Source organism: Carcharodon carcharias, chromosome 10, assembly GCF_017639515.1.
Source record: "Carcharodon carcharias isolate sCarCar2 chromosome 10, sCarCar2.pri, whole genome shotgun sequence".
Lineage (NCBI taxonomy): Eukaryota > Metazoa > Chordata > Chondrichthyes > Lamniformes > Lamnidae > Carcharodon > Carcharodon carcharias.
The window spans coordinates 159,808,385-159,826,597 of NC_054476.1; the positions used below are offsets into that span (position 1 = coordinate 159,808,385).

At 40.3% G+C, this 18,213-nt stretch overlaps 1 protein-coding gene across 3 annotated transcripts in view; it reads left to right on the top strand.

Annotated features, from left to right (window-relative positions):
• Positions 1-18,213, top strand: part of gosr1 (golgi SNAP receptor complex member 1) — a 119,147-nt gene that overhangs the window by 5,954 nt on the left and 94,980 nt on the right. For 2 of the 3 annotated variants that reach the window (XM_041198008.1, XM_041198010.1), the window contains exon 2: positions 8,640-8,760. In XM_041198008.1, the coding sequence (XP_041053942.1) occupies positions 8,640-8,760 (121 nt within the window). The remainder of the gene's footprint in view (positions 1-8,639; positions 8,761-18,213) is intronic. The other variant, XM_041198009.1, reaches the window with a different exon arrangement.

Consider the following 18,213-nt stretch of genomic DNA (forward strand, 5'->3'; position numbering starts at 1 on the left):
AAGAAATTTAGAACAGAGGGCATAGTTGAGAGGGTTAGTGGTTATGACGGATTAACCCATTCAAGCTTGGATAGGTGGCTGAAGGAGAAGGGCTTGATGGGATGTGGAAACAGGGTGGGTAAATTAAATTAGAATTGTTTGCTAATAATTGGAGAAATGCTAACTTTGGCTGTTTCGGTGTTATAAACTCTGTATAAAGGGACACCACCAGCTGAGGTTGGAAAGATCTGTTTCATGGCAAACGTCTGTTGCTGCTACTCTAGAATTCAAAATCAACCAATTTGCAGTGAGCACACGGTGGTGTTTTCACCAAAAATAAGTGTGCACTTGCTTGTTAATAGAAGTCAAGTGAGTCTACAACATTAACTGATGTGTATTATATTGGTGAATCGGGCAGACAGCTGGCAAATGAAGTTCAGTGCAGAGAAGTTTGAGGTGATTTATTTTGGCAGGAAGAATGTGGAGAGACAGTATAAAATAAAGGGAGAAACTCTAAAGGAGGTGCAGGAATAAAGGGAGACAAAAACAGAAAATGCTGGAAAAACTCGGGTCTAGCAGCATCTGTGGAGAAAGAAACAATTAACATTTCAAGTCCGTATGACCCTTCAGAGCTAAAGTAAAAATATGAAGTTTATACTGTTTAAGGGGGGTGGAGCAGGTGAAGCTGGATAGAAGGCCAGCAATAGTTGGGGACAAAGAGATTGACAAAGATGTCATGTGCAAAAGAACAAAGGGGGTGTTAATGGTAGTGGTATAGGCAAAAAAAGGTGCTGATAGTGGTATTAAGGTAAGAAAGCAGAATGTGATAATAGCAGAATAAGTATAAACAGTGTGTGAAAGAACAACATGGAACAATAGGAGGGAGCAGTGGTGGGGAAAATGGGATAAATAGGGGTGATTTTAAAAGGGATAAAGCAATGAATAAAAATAAATGAAAATAAAAATAAGTGAATAAAAATGTAGAGAAAAGGGATTTAAAAGGGGGTGAGGATAGAGGAGAGAGTTCATGGTCTAAACACATCTTCACCTTACCACCCCCCTGTCAGCATTTCGTAGGGATCATTCCCTCCGGGGCACCCTGGTCCACTTCTCCATCACCCCCTACACCTCATCCCCCTCCCATACCACTTTCCCATGCAATCGCAGAAAGTGCAACACCTGTCCCTTTACCTCCTCCCTCCTCACCATCCAAGGGCCCAAACACTCCTTTCAGGTGAAGCAGCACTTCACTTGCACTTCCATTCATTTGGTCTACTGCAATCGTTGCTCCCAATGCAGCCTCCTCTACATTGGGAAGACCAAACGCAGACTGGGTGACTGCTTTGCAGAACACCTTCGGGCCGTCCAGAAGCATGACCCAGACCTTCCTGTTGATTGCAATTTCAACATATCGTCCTGCTGTCATGCCCACATGTCCGTCCTTGGCCTGCTGCAGTGTTCCAGTGAAGCCCAATGCAAACTGGAGGAACAGTACCTCATCTTCCGATTAGGCACTTTACAGCCTTCTGGACTTAACATTGTGTTCAACAACTTCAGACTATAAACTCTGTCCTCTATCCTCACCCTTTTTTTAATCCCTTTTCTGTACATTTGTTTTTATTTTTTATCCACTTATTTTTATATTCATTTTTTTTCTTTCATTCATTCATTGTTTTATCCCCATTTTTAAATTCCCCCCCTTTTTAAACCATTTTCTATCCTTTTTCCCCCATCCCCAAAAGGGCCACTTGTTACTTGTTCCATGTTGTTCTTTCAGTGTTTACCCTTGTTCTGCTATTATCACATTCTGCTTTCTTACCTTAATGCCACTATCAGTACCTTGCTTTAGCCCTTACCAATACCATTAAGACTTCTTTTGTCCTTCGGTTCATGACATCTTTGTCTTCTCTGTCCCCACCTATCGCTGGCCTTCTATCCAGCTTCACCTGCTCTACCCCCCCTTAAGCAGTATAAACCTCATCACATTTCTACTTCTCTCCAGCTCTGAGGAAGGATCATATGGACTCGAGGCATTGGCTTAGTTTCTGTCTCCACAGAAGCTGTTAGACCTGCTAAGTTTTTTCCAGCATTTTCTGCTTTTGTTTCAGATTTTCAGAATCTGCAGTATTTTACTTTTATCTTATGGGAACAAAGGGACCTCGGTGTATTTGTACATAAGTCATTGAAGGTGGTAGGGCATGTTGAGAGAGCAGTAAATAAAGCACATGGTATACTAGGTTTTATTAATAGGGGCATTGAGTACAAGAATAAGGAGGTCATGTTAAACTTTTATAAGACACTAGTTGGGCCTCACCTGGAGTACTGCCTCCAATTCCAGGTGCCACACTTGAGGAAGGATGTGAAGGCATTGAAGAGAGTATGGAGGAGATTCACAGGGATGATTCCAGAGATGAAAAACTGTAGCTATGAGGATAGATTGGCGAGGTTGGGTCTGTTTTCCTTGGAGAAAAGAAGGCTGAGAGGAGACTTAATAGAGGTATTCAAGATCCTGAAGGGTATGGACAGGGTAAATAGTGAGAAACTCTTCTCACTCAAGGGACCATCAAGAACTAAAGGGCACAGATTAAAATATTGGGCAAAAGGAGTAGAAGTGATGTGAGGAAAATTTTTTTCACCCAGAAGGTGGTTGGAGTTTGGAATGAACTTCCTGAAAGGGTGATTGAGGCAGGTTCGATCGAGCCATTCAAAAGGGATTTGGATTGCTATCTGAAAAGAGAGAATGTGCAAGGCTACAGTGATAAAGCAGGAGAGTGGGATTAGGTAGATTGCTCTTTCAGTGAGCTAGTGCAGACTCAATGGGCTGAATGGCCTTCTTCTGCACTGTAAAGATACCGTGATTCTGTCTACCCTCGAATGCACCCTAGAAGTATTGGTACACTAACATGTTGGCTTCTGTGATGCATTTTTCTGTGTTGATTTCACAATGCTAAATAAGCCGAATAACAGCACAGGAATGTGGGGAATCCGATACAAATTGCATTTTTATGGGGGCAATATTTCACGTGTCTGTGCTTTTTGCAGGAGGAACACTATCTGTACCCTTTCCACTGTGGCACGTATAATATTTTTCCACCTGGAGTATATTAATTTAATGCAAGCAAACCTTGTACTCTGTGACTATGTCATAAAATATTACAAAACAATTGCAGCCAAAGTTAAGGTACTCCACTTTTGCTGTCTTTTTATTATATTCATATGTTCAACTGATTCATCAGGTAACCGTCACTTTAATTTACTGGGTTTTACACTCAGTTTTACGTAGAAATTACAACAGAGAAACAGCCCATTTGGCTTGTGTCGATGTTTGCCCTCCACAGCATAATATCATGGTCAAATATAATGCAACACTTTGTTTATCTGGCCCCGTGATTCTTTTTGGAAATTGAATCATTTTGTGAATCATTTGTTTTTTAAAAACTTAGCTTGTACCATTTAACAGGAATCTCACCAAATTTCCACAAGGATTGCTGATGGCACTGGTGTGTTTTTATATATAAATTGAGAATTTATCTATAAAGAGTGAATTGTCTCCTCAAAATGATATTAATCCTTTACCATTTTCCTGTGACCAGACATTTTGTTTGCCTTTTATGAATTGCCACCTCGATAAGTGGTCTGTTGCATTATGAGCTTTCCATTTATCAGCCGCTTTCCATTTACCAGCCTGTGGATTGCTTTTGGAAATATGTCAGTAAACCTGTGCGGTGATACTTCGTAATAATAGTCAAATTCAGTTGTCAGTTCTTTCACGTTTTGAAATGCAATTTTCATCACTCTCAATTCATTTTGAAAGTGAGCTGCCATCCCCAAGGAAAACTGCAATATTAATGTTATTTCTTTTTCAAGACTGTCAGATCTCAATTCCCCCCCACCGTTACATTTTAATATTAGCCACCTATGTGCTATTTTGCAAAGAAGAGTGGATTGAACATGCTGTATCTACCCTTCTATATATTAGTCTGTACATAATAGCTCAGTAGGTCTTACAGCATCTGTGAAGAAAGAAACAGAGTTAATATAGCGTCCGTATGACCCTTCTTCAGAGTTATCATATGGATTTGAAATGTTAACTCTGTTTCTGTCTCCACAGATGCTGCTAGACCTGCTGAGTTTTTTCAGCATTTTCTGTTTTTGTTTCAGATTTCCAGCATATGCAACATTTTGCTTTTATATTTATGCACATAATAGCTGTTGGGTTGCTCAATGAAATACTGTACAAGTAAATGACTCAGTTGGTTTCTGAAACTGGATGCACTTCAAGACGATGTATGACCACAACATACAGGGTGTTTACGAAGTCCTTGAGAAAATTTAAACTTTATTAACTTTAGGTGCATACATGATAAAAGCAAACTATAAATGACGTGAAAGCATAATTCATGAAACTTTGATACTTTAACATAGCACAGTTCAAGTTTCTGGGCTTCAACATAACTACCATCTTTTGTATTACTTTGTTTAATCTACTTTTCAAAATGTTCACCTAATGCCACTTTCAATCAATTTCAGGATCATTAATGCAGTATTAATAACAAAAGCTGTCACATTAAAAAACATTGAGCTATGCTTACATATGCTGTTAACAGTTTGCTTTATCATATGTGCATCAAAAGCTACTGAAGTTACACCAAGACTTCATAAACTCCCTATATTTCAGTAGAAATACACAGCATGTCTTTACCACTGGCAAGACTGTCAATGGCCTTGTTGAGCTCTACTATAGTGGGCTCGCTGCCCAGCTCCTTCATGACAGGAAAATCTGGACTGGTGCTGAGAGCTTCTTCACTGACAATTTTTTTTGTTGCATAGAGTTTGAGCTAGTGCCCCATCCATCTTTGCAGCTGCTTCCCAGTGGTAAAGTCCCAGGAAATGATGGCAATCCACCTGAACTAATCAAAAGCGGAAAGCCAGCAACACTGCAATATCTCCATGAATATTTGTGTTTCTGCTGGAAGGAAAGATTTGTGCCCAAGATATGTGTGCTGCAAAAAACAGTCACCTTGTAGAAAAACAAAAGGGATCACAGTGATTATAATTTTACCGAGGCATCTACTTGTCAAGTATTGTAGGGAAGGTCTTTGCCTTTGTTGCTCTGACCAGATTGCAGAGCTGACATCACACATCCACTCCAGTGAGGCTTCAGAGCCGGCAGACCAACAACTGACATGATTTTCTCACTTCAGCAGTTATAAGAGAAATGCCGTGAACAGCACACGCCACTCTGCATTGCCTTCGTAGACCTCACCAAGGCTTTCAGCTTTGTCCGCAGAGATGGACTCTTTAAACTGCTGCAGAAAATAGGCTGCCCACCTGGATATCACCTTTTTTCTTTCCACGCAAATGTGAATAGTTCCGTCAGTTACAATGAAACATCATCAGAGGTTTTCAAAATCAGCAACAGTGTAAAGCAGGCCTGTGTCCTGGTGCCAACTCTCTTTGGTACATTTTGTTTCCATGCGACTATTTTACACTTTCAGTGACTCAAATGAGGATGTCTACCTGCTCGTCAGAGCTGACGGCAAGCTGTTCAACTTGGCAAGACTGTGCACCAAGACCAAAGCACGTAATGTCCTAGGTTGAGAGTTATTTTTTTGCTGATGACGGTGTTCATTACAAAAGTGATGTATGCCCTCGGCGCTGTCCATTATCTCCAAAAGATGGATAGATGCCATCAACACAGTATGTCAGTCAGCAGCTGAAAGGGCAGAGGATAGATTCCAACAGGTGATCCATCTAATGCATGCACGTAGAATTAATGAAGATGTGTTTATGTTGATTTTTGCAAATTTCCTTGTTAAATGCCATGAATTAGTTGTCTTGGTCGATATTAGGAGGAGAGATTTCCGTGATTTCCAAAGAACTCTAACCTGAAACAATATCCTATCTCAAGTTACTGCTGGACCCGCTGTGTACATTCCCGCATTCTTTCTCTATAAAATAGTGCTGCAGTGTGTAGAATTCATTGTGGCTGTGAACTACATTGTCTGCCATAATAAATTTTTCAGGATTAGGATTCTGCTGCATGCAAGAATGAGTCTGATAAAAAGCTTCTGAATGCTTGAAGGGTGCACTGATAGAGGAATACTTTTCTATGTTATTGGGAAAACAAGCAGCCAGTAAAAAGGAGAAAACATAGGTCGGAGTGGGTTTCAAGTTGTGAGTGAATTGACTATCACAGAATCTTAACGGCACAGAAGGAATCCATTCAGCCCATCGTGTCTGCACCAGCTCTCCAAATGAGCATTATGACCTCGTGCTATTGCCCTGCCTTTTCCCTGTAACCCTCCACACTGTTTCTATTCAAATAATCATCTAATGCCCTCATGAATGCCCTAATTGAACCTGCCCTCCACTACACTCACAGGCAGTGCATTCCAGACCCGAATCACTCATTGAGTGAAAAAGTTTTTTCTCATGTCAAATTTGCTTCTTTTGCAAATCACTTTAAAACTGTGCCCTCTTGTTCTTGATCCTTTTACAAGTGGGAGCCGCTTCTCCCTATCTACTCTGTCCACCCCCCTCATGACTTTGAAGATCTCTATCAAATCTCCTCTTAGCCACTTTCTTTCCAAGGAGAACAATCCCAACCTGTCCAATCTATCTTCATAACTGAAGTTTCTCATCCCTGGAACCATTCCTATAAACCTCTTCTGCACTCTCTCCAGTGTGTGCACTTCCTTCCTATAATGTGACACCCAGAACTGTACACAATACACAAGCTGAGGTCTAATGAGTGTCTTATATAAATTCAGCATAATCTCTTTGCTCTTGTACTCTAAGCCCCTATTAATAAAGCCCAGGATACTATATGTTTTATTAACTGCTCTCTCCACCTGTCCTGCCATCTTCAATGACCTGTGCACATATACGCCCATGTCTTTCTGCTCCTGCACCCCCTTCAAAATTTCATTCCTTATTTTATATTGTCTGTCCATGTTCTTCCTACCAAAATGCTTCACCTCATGCTTCTCTGCATTGAACTTTACCTGCCACCTATCTGTCCACTCCACAAACTTGTCTATGCCCTTCTGAAGCTCTACACTGTCCTCCTCACAGTTTACAACATTCCCAAGCTTCGTATCACCTGCAAACTTTGAAATTGTTCCCTGCACACCAAGATCTAGATCATTAATATATATCAGGAAGAGCAAGGGTCCCAATACTGACCCCTGGGGAACTCCACTACAAGCCTTCCACCAGCCCGATAAATATGCACTGACCATTAGCCTCTGCTTCCTATTTTTCAGCCAATTTTGTATCCACATTGCTACTGTCCCTTTTATTCCATGAGCAATAACTTTTCTCACAAGTCTGTACCACTGTATTAAATGCCTTTTGAAAGTCCATGTACATCACCTCCACAGCATTACCCTCACTGACCTCTGTTACCTCTTCAAAAAATTCCAAGTTAGTTAAACATGATTTCTCCTTTAGAAATCTATGCTGGCTCTTCCTTATCAACCCATATTTTTCCATGAGACTAATTCTATTCCGAATAATTGTCTCTAGAATCTTGCCCATCACTGAAGTTAAACTGACTGGCCTGTAATTGATGGGCTTATCCTTATAACCTTTTTTGAATAAGGGCATAATGTTTGTAATTCTCCAGTCCTCTGGCACCTCCCCTGAATCTAGGGAAGACTGAAAAATTATGGCTAGTGCCCCTGTAATTTCTGCTCTCACTTCCTTCAGTATCCTTGGCTATTTCTCATCCAGTCTCGGTGCCTTGTCAACTTTAAATACTGACAGTCTATCCAACAATTCCTTCTTTATCCTTCTCCTGACAGAGTATCCTCATCTGTCACCATGGCCTGGGTAGCATCTACCTCCTTGGTTAAAGACAGATGCAAAGTATTAATTTAATACTTCAGTCATGGCCTCTTCATCCATGTGTAAATTCCCTTTTAGGTCCCTATTGGCCCTACTCCTCCTTTTACCACTATTTTTACTATTTATATGCCTATAGAAGACTTTGGGATTCCCCTTTATGTTGGTTGCCAGTCTTTTCTCATAATCCCTCTTCGCTTCTCTAAGATGCTTTTTCACCTTCCCTCTGAACCTTCTGTTTTCCTTTTGGTCTGCAATTGTATTTTCTACCTGATACCTGTCCTAACCACACTTTTTTTTTTCTTCATCTTAATTTCTATCTCCTTTTTCATCCAGGGAGCTCTGGATTTGTTTGCCCTACATTGCAATAGAGACTGTATTTGAAAAGTACTTTCTTGATTGTGTGCTGCTCTGGCAAAGGTGATATATAAAATAAATTTCTTGATTCACACGAATGGAGTGCTGGATAGAGTAATGAAGGTAGATAAAACCCTGGAACCGGTTAGCTGCTGCAATGGGGTGGGGTACCTTCAGGGCATTCTGGAAGGATGAGTTGAGTTGGGTTGAATGTCTTTTCCCACCCACAGTTATTATGATTTTCATGATTGATAGCCAACTGCAAATGAATGGGGATTGGAAAGTTGGTTTCATTTAACACCATTCAGATTCCAGATATTGATTGGTTATACTACAATATTCTTGGGGAAAACATACGCACAATAATATCTAAACCATTTTCTTCCTTGTCAATATGTACCTTTTTCCTCATTTAGATGAGAATTGCTGACCTTTTGCTTTGTTTGCTTGTACAGATCTGCGGAAGCAGGCTCGGCAACTGGAGAATGAACTTGATTTGAAACTGGTATCCTTCAGCAAACTCTGCACAAGTTATAGTGGTTCCACAACACGAGATGGGCGACGCGACAGGTATAGGTACTACACAGCAATTTTTTTTCTTTGTTTTTACTACTTTGCCCTGAGCCCTCAAAAAAAAACTTGCTTCTCAAACTATTAGAGATATTAATTAATTTTATGAGATCGTGACTAACTTAATTTTAGAACTTTAGCAGTTATGCACTGACGTCTGGAACCTAATTTTAAGAATCTTGATTTCTGTTGATTGCTATAAATCTTTGACTGAAAAGCAGCATTTGGGGAAAACATTCAGGAACATGGAAAAGTATTCTCCTTCCAGTCAGTATGTGTATTACCTCCTATTTTAATAAACCTGTTCCAGCTGCTGTTCAATTTCAAAATGTTCTCGGTTTATGATAGACCATTGTCATAATTCGGCCACAGATAGACAACAGAAAGATTTGCAACTTTGAATTGGTTTGACCTTTTGGCTTAAGATTTACAGCATGAGGTGTCCAAGTTCAAATTCTATTGAAAATTTAACTTTGAATTATGTCTGACAACTATTTGAGCATGCCTTCTATCACTGTGTAACTCTGTTTTCCCAATGTTCATGTATAGTGCTATGTTATGACAAATTCTTTTTATACATACTACATAATAGCACCTATTAAAATAATTAACAATTCATTTACCCTAAGAAAATAAAAGCACATTTTACTACTTCCCTTTTCAGCCAGTTGCTTTCCCTTCCCTCGGGAGTGGGAAATGTCCATTATTTTCCCCTCTTCTCTCTAACATTGAGAAATAAGCCAATTTTAGTGACCATACCACTGTCCTAGTTGACATTTGTTAGCTAACACAGACCTGGGAATGAATCCGGACCCTTCCTAGACATTGTTGTTCAGCTAGTCATTGCATTAACCAGCAAATCCACCCGGAAAGCATGCAAAATGTTTCGTTTTCAAATGGCACAGGGCCGGCTTCTTAGTTCTGTTTCAGCACTTAACTTGGCCTAATTATGCCTCAGCATTTAGGGAATACTATGAGTTTCTGGGCCAGAATGTTACTGGGAGAAAGATAGTCTTGGTATAACAACTTCATTCAGTGACCTTTTGATCCTGATTGTATGGGAGTACTGAACCTTTGGATTCACTGTGGCTATTAGCTGGTCTCATTGGCCCTTCTATTATTCAACTGCATCCAATTTTTACATCTTTATTTTCTGCAACAGGTATTGAACATATTTTCTATCACTTAAGACAGCTCTTTCTATTGTGTATATGAAACTAGTTAAAGGCTTTAAGTTAGGAACAGGAATGTGAAGCTGCTGTCAGAAGTCATTAGTGATGCATTTGACAATGAAAGTGGTATTTGTGTAGTTTGTTACCATTGTATACTGCCAATTTTGGCCTGTTTCCTTAGTCAACTCACTTATGATTACAATGGCTGATAAGTCATTACAGTGCATTCTAGTTCATAGTACAGACCAGTGAACTTCAAAAGCAATCAGACGCAAGCAAATTTGATATACAAACTTAGTCATTACTGTGCAACAAATGTCCGATTTCTTTCCCCAAATGTAGTGATGCAAGGTAGCCTGGCAGCCTATGGATCTGATTCTTAACCATCATGGCATTATTCCCATTATTTAGTGATCATTTGATCTTAACTGTATAGCTCAGATTGAATCAAATAACTTAAAGTTTAGCAAGAGGATTCCAGAGAGCAGCAGCATAATCACTAGAAGGTTAGCCTGCAATGATGGAGTAGAGACAACATAGCAGAATTCAGAGCCTGAAGAGATTAGGGTTAGAAATGGGATGGATGTTTGCAGAAGATTCCCAAGTTGAGTGGTAACTGCAATACATCCTGATTCCAGTAAAATGCTATATTGCAAAACCATAGAATTTTCTTACCCTGTGTCAGGAACATATAACAATTTTCATAACGTTATTGGAATTTATTGTAGCGTAAAAGTGGAGTTTGTGTCTATAGGGGTGTGTGTGTGAGAGATTTAATTGAATTAGAGACAGCTGGTCTGAAGGCTTTGATATATCGAGAACCTAGGCTTGAAATGTTAAATAGATAAACATGGCTGGAGTTCTAGAATGTGAGATGTAAAGGGAATATTTGCATTTTTAGATAAATTAGAGTAGTGAATTTCAAAGAGGTGGTGAGGTGGTTACACCTAGTCAACAGAGGCTAAGCCAAACAGTGTTTATTTTTCCCAAAGCTTACTGATGAAATTGGCACTATGAAAGATTTTTATTATTAGAGAGGTAAAGCCTAAAGACAGTGAAACAATGTGAATTTGCATTCAAAGGGGAAAAATATATAAAGGAGAGAAGGCTGTATATAAAGGCAGGAATTTTAAGATCTAACATAAGTTTGAAAAGCCTCCAATATCTAAGCTTCAAGCTGCTGTCTACAAGGAATGGAAGCCGAGAAAAACTTATTTTGAATGTGACTGTCCAAAGTCTGTGCTTTGCCTCGGTCCGTTTAAATGTGTGTGTTTTACTGTTACCTTAACGGAGGTATAATTGGGTGTTAGATTACTTAGGGGATTTAGAAGTTATCATAGTAGAAATTTGTAGACCTATGTGCTTAAAATCATTTCTTCTATTAATAAAGGTTTAATTTAGTTTTGTAAGAAATCTGTAAGACTCAGTGGTCTTATTACTACTGAATTCAAGGCCTGCATCTGGTAATATACAAATTGCAAAACAGTTGTGGCAGATATTTCAAGTTTCCCTTTGGGATTTGAGCAGTCTAGCATTTAACAACTGCTGTGCCATAACACCCTGCGAATGTTTTCTCCTATCCCCTACTCTTCTCTCAAAGGCATTGACTCATTCGTACTGAGGTACAGTTTCACAGGCACCACTAATCCTATAAGACCGTAAGACATAGGAGCAGAAATTAGGCCAGTCAGTCCATCGAGTCTGCTCCACCATTCATTCATGGCTGATAAGTTTCTCAACCCCAGTCTCCCGCCTTCTACCCGTAACCTTTGATCCCCTTACCAGTCAAGAACCTATCTATCTTGGTCTTAAATACACTCAATGACCTGGCCTCCACAGCCTTCTGTGGCAATGAATTCCATCGATTCACCACTCTCTGGCTAAAGAAGTTTCTCCTCATCTCTGTTCTAAAAAGTCTTCCCTTTACTCTGAGGCTGTGCCCTTGGGTCCTAGTCTCTCCTACTAATAGAAACATCTTCCCCACGTGCACTCTATCCAGGCCTTTCAGTATTCTGTAAGTTTCAATCAGATCCCCCCCTCATCCTTCTAAACTCCATCGAGTATAGACCCAGAGTCCTTAAACATTCCTCATATGTTAAGCCTTTCATTTCTGGGATCGTTCTTGTGAACCTCCTCTGGACCCTCTCCAGGGCTAGCACGCCCTTCCTGAGATATGGGGCCCAAGATTGCTCACAATATTCTAAATGTGGTCTGACCAGAGCCTTATAAAGCCTCAGCAGCACATCCCTGCTTTTATGTTCTAGTCCTCTCGAAATAAATGCCAATATTGCATTTGCCTTCCTAACTACCGACTCAACCTGCAAGTTAACCTTAAGAGAATCCTGGACTAGAACTCCCAAGTCCCTTTGCACCCCAGATTTCTGAATTCTCTCCCCATTTAGAAAATAGTCTATGTCTCTGTTCTTCCTACCAAAGTGCATGACCTCATACTTGCCTACGTTGTATTCCATCTGCCATGTGCCCATTCTCCTAAGCTGTCCAAATCCTTTTGCAGCCTCCCCGCCTCCTCAATACTACCTGTCCCTCCACCTATCTTTGTATCATCTGCAAACTTAGCCAGATGCCCTCAGTTTCTTCATCTAGAGCATTAATGTATAAAGTGAAAAGTTGTGATCCCAACACAGACCTCTGCGGAACTCCAGTAGTCACTGGCCGCCATCCTGAGAAGGACCCCCTTATCCCCACTTTTTGCCTCCTGCCAGACAGCCAATCTTCTATCGATGCTAGTTCCTTGCCTCTAACACCATGGGCTCTTATCTTACTGAACAGCCTCCTGTGCGGCACCTTGTCAAAGGCCTTCTGGAAGTCCAAGTAGATAACATCTATTGGCTCTCCTTTGTCCAACCTACTCGTTACCTCCTCAAAGAATTCTAACAGATTTGTCAGGCATGACCTTCCCTTGATGAAACCATGCTGACTTTGCCCTATTTTATCATGCAATTCCAAGGATTCTGAAAACTCATCCTTAATAATGGACTCTAAAATCTTACCAATGACCGAGGTCAGGCTAATCGACCTGTAATTTCCCGTCTTTTGCCTCACTCCCTTCTTAAACAGGAGAGTTACATTAGCGATTTTCCATTCCTCTGGGACCCTCCCTGACTCCAGTAATTCCTGAAAGATCACCACTAACGCCTCCACTATCTCTTCAGCTATCTCCTTCAGAACTCTGGGGTGTAATCCATCTGGCCCAGGTGATTTATCCACCTTTAGACCTTACAGTTTCCTAGCACCTTCTCCTTGGTAATGGCCACCATACTCACTTCTGCCCCCCCGACTCTCTTGAACTTTGGAGATGTTACTCGTGTCTTCCACCGTGAAGACTGAAGCAAAGTACCTATTCAGTTCCTCCGCCATTTCTTTATTCCCAACTACTACTTCTCCAGCGTCATTTTCCAGCGGCCCAATGTCCACTTTTGCCTCTCTCTTACCCTTTATATAACTAAAAAAAACTCTTGCAATCTTCTTTTATATTACTGGCTAGTTTACCCTCATATTTAATCTTCCCTCTCCTTATTTCTTTTTTAGTTGGCCTCTGGTCTTTGTAGGCTTCCCAATCCCCTGGTTTCCTACTGCTCTTCGCTGTGTTGTATGCTTTCTCTTTAGCTTATATGCTGTCCCTGACTTCCCTTGTCAGCCTTAGTTGCCTTGTCCTCCCTTTAGTATGCTGCTTCTTCCTAGGGATGAATTTTTGCTATGTCTCCCAAATTACTCCCAGAAACTCCTGCCATTTCTGTTCCACTGTCTTTCCTGCTAGGCTCATCTCCCAGTCAATTCTGGCCAGCTCCTCCCTCATGCCTCTGTAGTTGCCTTTATTCAACTGTAATACTGTTACATCTGATTCCAGCTTTTTCCTCTCAAATTGCACGGTAAATTCTATCATATTATGGTCACTTCCTCCTAGGGTTTCTTTCACCTTAAGCTCCCTTATCAAATCTGCCTCATTCCACCTCACTAAATCTAGAATTGCCTGTTCCCTAGTGGGGCTCCACCACAAGCTGCTCCGAAAAGCCATCTCGTAGACATTCTACAAATTCCTTTTCTTGGGATCCACTACCAACCTGATTTTCCCAGTCTACCTGCATATTCAAATCCCCCATGATCACTGTAACCTTGCATTTCTTATACGCCTTTTCTATCTCCTAGTGTATCTTGTGCCCCACATCGTGATTACTGTTCGGAGGCCTGTACATAACTCTCATTATGGTTTTTTAACCTTTGTGGTTCCTCAACTCTACCCACACAGATTCTACATCATTTCTTGCTATCGATTTAATTTTCTTTCTTACTAACAAAGTAACCCCACCCTCTCTGCCAACCTGCCTATCTTTTCAATAGGATGTATATCCTTGGATATTTAGCTCCCAGTCCTGATCCCCTTGCAGCCATGTCTCCGTGATGCCCACCACATCATACCTGCCAATTTCGATCTGCGCCACAAGCTCATTTACCTTATTTCGTATACTGCGTGCATTCAGATGCAACACCTTCAGTCCTGCATTTCCCGTCCCCTTTCTCATTGTCTTCCCTTTATCTGATGTGCTTGAAATTAGATTCCTAGCCTTTCCAAACACTCTGTCCTATTTTGTGTTTAAAAGCCTCTCCTGGGCTCTCATTTCTTTTCAGTTTGTTCATAAGGGCCCTTCAGGGTAGCCAACAGTGGGCGTTAGGTATTTCAACCAGTTATGTCATCTCAGCCCCATCCACTCTTTCCAGGAGTGACAGTGACTTTGACTCCCAACTCCCAGCCAAGAACTCAGAGGCCAAATGTAGCACCATCTCAGTTTCCCTGGATATGCTAGTTCAACTCAAACCAAGGATCTTCCTGGTCTATATGGCATGGTACTGCCCTTGTTGCTGCATTTACCCACTCAGTTACTTCGTTTAGAAAAAAACTGTTGTATTTTAAAAGCGATAGATGGTTTGTGATATTCCATTCCAAAATTCATTTAAAACTGCTATTAATCATTTGGTAGTACAGAACTTGAGTAATGCATAATGGTAGTAATTGCGTATGGAGGATTATTTCGCAAATTTGTCCAATTGCTGAAACTGCAATGTCAATCTTTTGTGGAATACCCCCATTATACAGTTGTCTACTTTTACCTGTTACGCCTGTAGGTGACACAGTGATTGGGGTTTTCAGTTTTAAGTTTCGCTAAATTTAATAACATTATAACTCCTTATCTCGGACAAACCTGTGCAAAAAGATGCCTGTTTAGAAATGAACAGTACAGGTAGATAGTTTACAAGTTTTTAAAATTATACCTTTTTCAGACTCTAATGGAATCTCTTCATTGTTTGAAAGATATTGGCACCAATGTAGTTTTTAACTTCAATGTTTGAATAGTCAGTCTCCTCATTAGTTGAAAAATCAGAGACTTTATTTTTGGACAACCTAAGCACACTGAGGAACTTTGTGATTCCCTCCAACTGCCAAGGTAGCTTTGTTTCTTGCTCCAATTATCCCTCTGCACTCTAACTTAAAAACAGCAGTGCCGTGGGAGATCAGCTTTGTTGGTAAAATTTAAAAATAAATTTTATCTTTTAATTTGAATTAATGAGTTTGGCTCAGAGATAATACACGTCTGAATAAGAAGATTTGCTACTCAGACTTAAGATATTAAACCAGTGTCTCATCTTCCTGTTTGGGAGGACATAAGAACAACCTGTGCCATCATTCAAACAAGAGTAGAGCATTTGCCTGGTGTCTTGGCCAACATTCTTCCCCAAACTTTCATCACCAAAACAGACTAGGTGATCATTTGTACCATTTGATGAATGTGAACCTTTGCCATGTGCAAATCAACTCAGTTTTATGAACAATGGGACACATAGGAAATAGGAGCAGAAGTAGACCATTCAGCCCCTTGAGCCTGCTCCTCCATTCAACAAGATTATGGCTGATCTGTTTGTGTTTTGAATTCCACATTCCTATCTACCTCATAGCCTAACAAGAATCTATCTACCTCTGCCTTAAAAATATGCAATGACCCCACCTCCACTGCCTTTGGAGCCAGAGAGTTCCAAAGTCGCATCAAGACAACAGTACCTACACTACAAAATTAATTTCTGGTTGCAAAACTTGAGAGTTTAATCAGTTTATTTGTGTTTAATAGAATAGAAAAACAGAATATTTTGTTTTCTTTCTTTCATGGGATTTGGGCGTTGATGGCAAGGTCAGCATTTGTTGTCCACCCCTAATTGCCTTTGAATTAAGTGGCTTGCTAGGCCATTTCAGTGGACAATTAAGAGGCAACCACATTACTGTGGATCTGGAGTCACATATAGGCTAGACCAGGTAAGGATGGCAAATTTCCCCCGAAAGGACATTACTGAAAGTTAGGTTTTTATAACATTCAATAATAGTTGTCATGGTCACCATTACTTTCAATATCAGATTTATTAATTCAATTGAAATTCCACTAACTGTCATGGTGGGATTTGAGCCTATGCCCCCGGACCATTAGCCTTGGCCTCTGGGTTACCAGTCCAGTAGCATTACCACAGTGCCACCATCTCTTTCCCCCCCCCCCACCCTATGAGCCTTTTTAAAAGGCGAGAGATTAGTAAATGTTGCTATACAGAGGGCTTTGAGTATCCTTATGCATGAATCACAAAGTTAGCATTGAGATACAACATGTTATTAGGAAGGCAGATGGTATGATAGCCTGTATTGCATGGAGTATAAAAGTAAGGAAGTCTTGCTGCAAGAGTACTGAAAAGAGTTTTGGTTTCCTTATCTATTGCCTTAGAGGGGATGCAATGAAAGTTCATCAGCTTGATTCCTCGTATGAGAAATCTGCTCTTTGAGGAGAGATTGAGTAGAATGAGCCTATGTTCTCTGGAGTTTAGAAAAACGAGGGGTGATCTCACAGAAACGAACACAATTCTTAGGGCTTGACAAGTTAGATGCTGAAATTGTTGCCCCTGGCTGTGGAGAGTGTAAGACTTCCTCCTGCTCCTATTTCTTATGTTCATATATTTCGATCAAAATGAGAACCTTTTTTTTGAGGGGGAGTATTACAGAGCATTACCAGAACATTCAGTACTCAGGAAAGGTAGTCTGTCTTTAACTAAAATTTGGTCAATGCCATGTAAAACAGGTGTCATTGGTTTTTTTGATTCCCCTATTCAAAATATACGTTTGTACAGGTGACAATTGTGTTTTCCCCCTCCCTCCTGGAATTTCAGTGGAGTTAAGCATCCCCTGGTAAAGGTGTGAAAATATTTAATTATGCTTTTGCTTAATAACATAATGGTTTTGATATGAAAAATGTACAGCAATATGTGGCATGTTGCCTACAACAGGAGATGATGCCTGTAATCTCCAGAAAATGCCAACATTTGCTACTGTACATCTGTCAGGTCCCATGGTTTCGTTCCTGCTGGCCTGTGCAAATGTGTGACTTTATAAAATCGGATTCTTGATCAACGTGTTTACATGTTCAAGATATTTTTCTTTGTGTAGCTTTTAACAAACATCAACATTCACGTACAAAATCTTAAAGCAAATAAGGGATCCTTTGTACGTATGCTGGCTCTCAGATAGTGATGTCCGTACAGTTCCATTCCTCTGCTCCTTCGCCCCCAATCTTTTTGTTTTTTTTGCCTATAACTTGATTTTTTTTTGTAATTGTTTTTCTTTTTGATGCGATTAAAAAGACACACTATTCAAAGAAAATTGAGTGTAGCAAAAGAGTGAGAGATGCTCCTTGGATAATTTGGCCCTTCCACTAGCTCTTTACTGCTGTCAGCAATGCATTGTCTGTGTATGTTAAAGTTACAGTAAGGTACTGTCATTCAATTTTTCTTTGCTTCAAGACTGTTTTGTTAAAGAAAAAATATTTGTTCTACCATTATTCCCCATTCCTAGCTGTCCTTGTGAAGATGATGGTGAACTATCCTTTAGAACCACTGCTGTGCTTGTTAGTTAAGGAGTTCTAAGATTTTGAACCTGTAAGAAAGATGTATGGGCTGTCAAGATCAGGGTAGTGTATGACATGAGGGGAACTTTGAAGTGATGGTGTTCCCATGCCCCTTTTGTCCTCGGTGGTGGAGGCTGTGGGTTTGAGAGATGCTGCCAAAGATGCCTTTGTGAGCTGCTACGTTGCAGTGTATGTATGTATACATCAATATGACTTCATAAAATAGAATATGCAGTAGTTGCCTTTTCAGTGACACTTGAAGTTTAGTGTTTTAAAATTTCTGAGTGATAGGATACCATTAAAATTAACCTATTCCAAGTTTATCTTGCAAAACATCA